This window comes from Calidris pugnax, unplaced genomic scaffold (assembly GCF_001431845.1).
Source record: "Calidris pugnax isolate Ruff unplaced genomic scaffold, ASM143184v1 scaffold22, whole genome shotgun sequence".
Taxonomy (NCBI): domain Eukaryota; kingdom Metazoa; phylum Chordata; class Aves; order Charadriiformes; family Scolopacidae; genus Calidris; species Calidris pugnax.
In genome coordinates, this window is record NW_015090763.1 from 682,008 (window position 1) to 689,612 (window position 7,605).

The 7,605-nt window shown below is 48.6% G+C and overlaps 1 protein-coding gene and 1 long non-coding RNA gene across 2 annotated transcripts in view; one reads left to right on the forward strand and one right to left on the reverse strand.

Moving 5' to 3' along the window:
- Positions 1–1,058, reverse strand: part of COL27A1 (collagen, type XXVII, alpha 1) — a 175,205-nt gene extending 174,147 nt beyond the window's left edge. The window contains exon 1 of the mRNA XM_014949542.1: positions 158–1,058. Within this exon, the coding sequence (XP_014805028.1) occupies positions 158–213 (56 nt within the window). The 5' untranslated portion in view covers positions 214–1,058. The remainder of the gene's footprint in view (positions 1–157) is intronic.
- A 2,394-nt stretch (positions 1,059–3,452) lies between these two features.
- LOC106892427 lies at positions 3,453–6,764 on the forward strand. The gene is made up of 2 exons (XR_001412858.1): positions 3,453–3,531; positions 5,064–6,764. It is a non-coding gene; the product is annotated as an uncharacterized LOC106892427 (long non-coding RNA).
- The last annotated feature ends 841 nt before the right edge of the window (positions 6,765–7,605 follow it).

Below are 7,605 nucleotides of genomic sequence, written 5' to 3' on the forward strand. Positions count from 1 at the left end.
TCCCCAGCCACCCGGGAGCGGGAGCTCCCCTTCTCGGGAAGCTCGGCTCTCCCTTCCCGCAGCCCTCCCGGGATCCCCCGCTTCCCCCCGGGTACCCCCATCCCCTCCCGGGAGATGCCCTTCCCCAGCGCCGGGAGAAGTCGGACTTTGTACTCACCCCCTGCCTGCTGCTGTAGCTCTGAGTCTGGAGACCGGCTCTGATTCCGGCTCCATCACGTTTAGTGCATTGTCTCTTTCGGGCAATTTTTGCGGCAATCCATCAGAAAAAAAGGGACAGGCCGGTTTGTGGGTACATCCTTCCCAGGAGCTCAGCTCTCTGCCTCTCTAAGGGGCTCAGCTGTGTCAAAGACACCCCCTGGCCCGGACGGCTCACTCCTTCCTCCTTCTCTTCTGGGTCCTTTTGCTTACACAGATCTTTTAATCCCATTTAACTCCCTCTCGGCAGACTGCAATTACCTTGGGAAAAAGGAGAGAGAACAGAAAGTACACGCTAGGAAGCCAGGCTGGCCCATGGTCGCTGGATTTCTTGTCTCTCTTTTTTTTTTTTTTCTCCCCTCCTTATTAATAGTACAATTTCTGTGATCTCTGATTTCCAAAGTCCTTGATTTAAAGTGAGTTTTTTTTCTTAGCTGTTACTTTTGTTGTTGTTGTTTGGTTGGTGGTTGTAATTATTATTTTTATTTGCAGTGCAGATGTGCCTCCCACCCCCCCAAGGATCTCTCCTCTGGACTTAGAGAGAAGAGGAAAAGGCAGATTTTGAGAAATGAAAATTATTTAAGGATGTCCCTGCCGCCTCTCTCTGCTGCCCTCCTCTGTAATACTGAAGCACTTACAAAAAAATAATACAAAATAAATAAATAAAGGAACTCTTTTGGCCAGAAGAGCTGCCGAGAAGCAATCAAAGACCCCTTCCAGGCTCTGCAGAGGAAACACACAGCCCCCCCAGTCTGGGGGAGGCCGCTGATGGAAATCACTGCTCCTCTGCACTCACCTGCCGGGGGGGGGCCAGGAGCCCACTTGCCCAAACTGGCTTCGACCCACCTCACCACGAGCTGGCAAAGGACTCATGTTCTAAGGTACCTGGTTCTGCTTTTCCTTGGTGGAGGTGGTTGGGAGCCCATGGGGGGGTGGAACTCAGGGGAGAAAAGTCCCCTCCTCTCCCTGCCCTGCTTCCACGGGGAGGGGGGGACAGGGGATTGGGTGCAGGACATCTCCAGACCCCCCCCTCTTCTCCCACCACCTACTGATGGAAGCTGGACCCCAGGAAGGGGGAGGGGGGGGGAGAGGAGAATTAATTTTCTTATGCAAGGTCCATCAGAGTAAATCAGATCCCAAATCCACTTCGCCAGCTCTGCCAGGAGAGGGGATTTTCCGTGTGGATAAGACCTGCATCCCTCTGCCCCCTCCTCTTCCAGCTCTCACAAAGTCCCACCAAGCCAAGACCCTGCCACCCTGCACCCCATCAGGGTGATGAGCAGATCCCTCTTGTCCACAGCTCTATGGGGTGGACAGGACACAGCTCTATGGGGTCCCCTCAGGCAGGAGAGGGCAGCCCACCCCACCGAGCCCTCCCACCTCCTCCCTGCACCCCTGGGTGCCCCCTGGGCCCTGCTCCCTCCCCCTTTGCACAGCAGCTCTGCCTTGGGCACTTACTTTGCAGCGAGGTGAGAGGCTGTGCACCGTCTCCTCGCAGCCCCGCCGTCATTGGCATTCATTTGTCCCAGCAGCTTACGGCAATTTCTAGTTCTTATAAAATAATAAGAGTAAAAAAAAAAATAATAAAAAAAAAAGCAAAAGGAGCAAGAAATAAAAAAAAAAAAAAAAAAAAAAAAAAAAAAAAAGCAAAAGGAGCAAGAAATAAAAAAAAAAAAAATAATAATCCCCCAACTCCCTTCCTCACTCCTTCCCCTTCGGTCTCAAGGTGTCTCCTGTGCTGGGAGCCCCGGAGAACGCCTGGGGTTCCCCCAAAATCAACAGATAATCCTCGCCCAGGGCTGGTGTGGGCAGGTCCCCTGGTGGGGCATGGATGCTGCAGGGATCCAGGAGAGAAGAGAGGTTGGGACCGGGCGCTGGGAGGGACATGGATGTGAAAGAGGTGGAAATTATAAGGCTGCCCTTGTCCTTTTAAATAGCTGCAGCCAGGGGACTCCGCCGGCTGGCTGGGGTGCCCCAGGTATCCGGTTTCAGCAAACAGCAGCTAATGAGCAGAGATCCAGCCTCCGAGGGGCAGGTTCAGGGCTGTTCTGCAGGCATGGGCAAGCAGGGGGGCACCCCGGGCACCCCAAAGGCCAGGGATGGAGCAGGGATGAAGCTGCGGGAGGGATGGAAGGGCTGCAAGGGAAGAGGGACACAGTCACTGCTGCCCCAGGGAGGAGGAGGACAGGGTGCAGATCCTGGGGTCCCGAGGTCCAGAGGGGAAAGGACAAGTCCTGAGAGGTGCTGAGCATCCAGCACGGGGCTGGGCATCAAAGCTGAGCCACCCCAGGGTCTCGCTGCACAAAGGTAGGGGCCTCCTTGTCCCCCGAGACAGGGTGACGGACCAGGCAGAGCACCAAAGCACCTCAAACCAAAAAGCCAGAGGGGAATGATGTTACACTCGGAGCAGAAAATTCAAGGACCCACTGACCTGACTCAGCAATGCAGGTTTTACTCAAAAATCTGACCTCAGAACGTGGCCAAAAATTAAGGTTTCCACCATAAATCAGATTTCCCGTACACACGATGTCTTCTGTTACCATGCATGCTCAGGACTTCTCTCCTTTAATACATATATTTGACCTGTGGTTGTGGTTTTACATCTCCCAATTTCTATAGGCATAAGATTTTGTTCATACCTTTGCTCTGAAGCATCTGCATTTTGCTTCCTTGCTTGCTGCAACAGATGAAGCTTTCGGAAGCAACAACAAAACATTTGAAACAAGCAGTGTTATGTCTGGGGTAGATAACCAACAGCCTCACAGTCCCCTATCCTCAAGAAAAGCTTTTCAGAAGAGCACAGCTAAGTTACACAGCCAGATACTCCTAAGAAACTCCTATGCCCAGACAAACCTGTCCCAAGACCCTCTGGAGGCCCAGGAGCTCAGACGACCCACCCACACTTCAGGGACAAAAGGCAGTCACATAATGACACCAAATGTGTCAGAAATCACATAAAATCTTGATTTTTCTTAGCTATTTTTCCCCAGCTGTTTTTCCTGTGTTTCTCAGTCACGCATTCCCCACTGAGAAATGTATTTTAGCCAAGCCTAAGTTTTTAAGATAAAGCTTTAGTCTATTTCAAAATAAAAATACTTTGCAAAGAAGCGTGACAAAATTCCTAATACTGTTGAATTCACCTTGTATCCTCCTGCCCTTTTCTACCTTTTCTCTCTTTCAACAGCAGCAAGTATTTAGTAACCTTCCCTTCCTACAAAAAAAAAAAAACAAAAAACAAACACATTTGCTCTGCCCAGAAAAGAACAAGGCGCTGGATTCCTACAGCCAAGGACAGAGAAGAAAGGAAAAAGATGTGCTGCATCTTTTTGGGAAGAGGTAAGCAACCAGGATGTGTCTGGGTAGCTGGTAGGGACTGGCAATGCTTCAGGTTCACTGCGTGGCACCAAGGACCACCATAAAACACACTTCGAGCCCCGTCCTCAAACATCCTGCACATCCTTAACTTTGCTCAGATGAACACTTTCAAACCAAACATATGTAGAAAAGCTTTCCTAGCGTGGGGACGTAAATGGAGCTCAGCAGTAGGAAAAAGGGAATTAAGTTTAAAACAAAAGGAAACCCAACATTGCTGAGGCCAAGAGTAGTGCCAAGTGAATTCAGGTTCAAAAATTAGACCTCATTCTTCAAAAAAGAGAAAAGCCACAACATATGATCTGAATAGAAATATATTTAGCAGATTTATTTTTCTTCCCTTCCAAATTTAAATAGAAGCCATTTTAAAACACTAAATAAACTGAAGTAAATCAGCACAGCGGTGAAATAAAAAAAAAAAAAAAGGAATTGGAATTGACTGTTCTAGTTTAATTAGCCAAAATAAGAAAAGTACAGGGGAGGAGGAAATGCCACCACACACCACACAACATTGGGAACAGGGAACAGAACACTTGCTTTTGACAAAATGCACCTCTCCAAAAAAGCAGTGTGTCATTACTGCCTAAATAAATACAGCATTTAAAATACTCATCCGCATTTAGCCGGTTTCCAGAAGAATCAGTACCCACCTCTCCTCAGGATCCCTACCTTGGGTAAGCATCAAGGCTCTTATTAATATAATTTTGTCTCTTTAACCCCCTTGGAAAACCAAGCGTGAAGGCATCTAGGAGCCATGGCGAGGGGGCGTTACAGCTGTGGACATGACTCACAGTGCCCGGCTTCAAGGAGCAGAGGAATCCCAGACACTAACCCCAGTTTGCCCTCCCAGTTTGGCTTGGCCTAAAGGCCACCACTGAATTACAGTTCAATCCTTTTTTACCTTTGCACAAGTCGGAAAAGTAGCCTGAATCACTCGCTGCCCCCAGAACTCACAAGGAATTATAGGGATATATTTAGATAAATACCCTATTCAGGTTTTAAAACCGTGGCATGACCAGGCAGAAGGCACAGGCAGCACGAAACCCCAGGCACCGGAAAAAAACCTATGGGAGGGATCAAACATGTGAAGAAGAGGTGGGATAAAGAGCCTTTCTCTCCCCTCCGGGCTGAGGATCTGCACCCAGCCTGGATCAGGAGTATCTAAACTTGGTACCTGGCTAAGAGTTGCTGGAGCCACAGGGAAAATTGAACCCACCCTGTGGGACGTGTCGCTGCCACGAAGGGATGATGATCCACTGGAACCATTTCTGTCCCTTCTTGCTCCCTTCCAGGGCAGCCCAGCCCCTCTGCCCTCGTGTTCTCCATGCTTTGATGGGATGCTCGTTCCCTGCACAGGATTCCCTAATCCCTACACAACTTTTCTGTTTGGATCCTGTATTTAACATGACCGGACCGGCACTTCTCACACTCATGAGCTCTGTTTAAATGACTGGCACTAGTTCAAGCCCTGGTCTAAAGTCCTCCCTACCTTGTAGGGTCCTGGTCATGAGCAGAAACCTGCTGAGGAGCTTCATTTGGCTGCTGAGATGTCTCTCCACCCATGGCAGAGCCAAGGTCTCCATGAAGGCAGAAGCTGGGCTCTAGTTAACTGATGCTCCTACTCATTTTCTCTTTCTGGCTTCAGCCATCACAGCAGAGGAGCAGAACATGCAGCACTTCTGATTTTAGGGACCACAGTTTGACAGCTATTTTGTGATGCAAAAGCTGCTGTAGGTTATCTTTCTTGTTCCCAGTGCGCTACGGAGGGGATTAATGATACAGGAGATGGACAGAAAGCTCAAAAATAACGTGTGTAACCAAGCTACTGCCCAGTGCTATTTTCTCCCCCTCTAGTGTAGCCTTTCTGACAAACCCTATCCCTTCCTGTGCCACAGGCCAGCGGTGACATGTTTGAACTTCTGCAGCCGTTTGATGTAAAATGTTTTAAATTCTTTTCGGGAACACTAAAGGCTTTTGTCTCTTGACCGGTGCGGTGGGGATGCCACGTCTGGCAAAGACTGATCTCTGTCTGCTTTCCAGCTCTACCCTATCACACCGGGCTGCCCAGCCAGCCGAGAGGTAGGAATGGCTGTTAATCATTAAATGGAGCCTTTTTTCCACCGGAATGAAAGGAAACACAATGCAGCGATGCAAGTCCGAGCCCACCCTTCCCAAGGAAACGCTGCCCACTGATTAAAACCCTGTCATGCACTTCTATTTAGATATTTAGAGAACTACAGTTTTACAGGATGGCTGTAAAGTGAATTGTTCAGCTGCAGCTAAAAGCAGGCAGCGATGAACTGCCAGGTAAGCCATGGGGGGGTAACGCATCAGCATGCTTCGACGGAAAGAAATTACAGCCCCTAAATCCTGACTGTCTTTATTTAAGATATCAGGCTTAAATAAAGGCTGATAAAGGCTGCCTGGTTTCGCTAACATCCCTTTATTTTCCCTGTCTGTCCATCTGTTCCTAAGCTGCATTCAATCTATCCCTGCTTTCGGTGCTATTGGTGGAAAATAGAAGAGTTTCAGCAATACTTGGCAGCTTGGAGCCACATCCTTCACTCTAAACAGCAGCCCAGGCTGTTCTGCCATCTCTGGCACAGCGTGGGGCTCCTGTGCTACCTTCTGAGCTGCTCAGCAGAAAACCAAGGCCAGTTTCCCCGTTTTACCAGGGTGGGAAAAACATTCCCCATTAAAATCCCCACGGGGCTGCTGCCGTCTCCCCGCCTGGAGGTTTGCTGGTTAAACGTGCCAGCAGCAGAAGTGCTTTTCCCCCTGGTGTGCCAAGGACCCCGCGGGGTTGTGGAGGTGGATGTGTGCTATCCTGGGTGAGGGCAGGAAACGTGATCTTTCTCTAAAGAAACAGCACATCTTTTCTTCATGAAACAGAACCACCCTGAGAGCGCCTGCTCCCGCGGCAAAGATGGAGGTTACACCAGCAACACGTAAAAGTGCCTGATGATCTAAATTTCCTGCACATTAAGGACAACTGCCACTGTGGTTGTTTAAACAAAACAGTAAGACAGACGGGAATGAAGCCTGGGTGAGATTCTGAGCAGTTTCAACGGGGAGGGAAAAGGAAGAGCAGGTCAGAAAACATCAAAACAACTTTTTATGACAAACCTTTAAGGTAATACTATCTAAAACAAAAAGAAAAAAAATATTTTTTTTTTTAACAAGTAAACCAAGATGTATTTATTGTTTCTGATTTTTACTTTGAAAGTAGAAAGTTATCAGTTCCAGCTGCTGTAGGAAAGAGAACCCCTGTGTACTGGTGTCGGGCAGGCCTGGGGGAGCAGTTTACTGGTAAAAGGGAAATCTTACCGGCCTTGTGGCTGGAAGACATTGAAGTGGAAATGGTAAGTCCAGGGTAAAACTGAAGGAAGGGTAAGACTAGACAGAGTTGAGATGAGCATCTCCTGGGCTCCACCCTGCACTGGGCTCACTAATGACACCAAAAAAGCTTCTTTAGCAGAGACAAGGATGAGACCCCTTGCATATACATACAGGTGTACATTTAGCAAAAGCTTGTACTGCTCTGTGTTCGACACCAAAACAACTGCAATGTGATTAGTGCAGCCTGAGAGTAACTTTAAGATACAAACCAGTGATAACAGAGAATTGCTTAACGTAATCTAAGCCACAACGTGCTATGACATAGTTTCCTTTAACAATCGTATTCAGCTATTTCTGCCACCAGTTGCCCATCCTTGTTCCGATGAAAAGGGATGTGGCTGGCTGGGGAGAAAGAGGTGCCACCTCATTTCTTCCCAGCTGTTTGGGGCTGGACATCTCAGACAGACCCCCCTGGCTTTTCTCTGCCTGGAGGCAGCAGTGCCCAAAGCTTCACACACTAACCTAGATCTCAGCAGAGCTCGGTTTTGGTTTTCACTACGCCAGTGACCTTCAGGGTGACCTGAAGCAACTTAAACCATTGCTTTTGTACCATTATTTTCTTGTCTCTAGAGCGAAGCTTGTGATATAGATCATCTTCACACATAAGATGTTTAAGACCTTCAGACACAGAGCACTGCC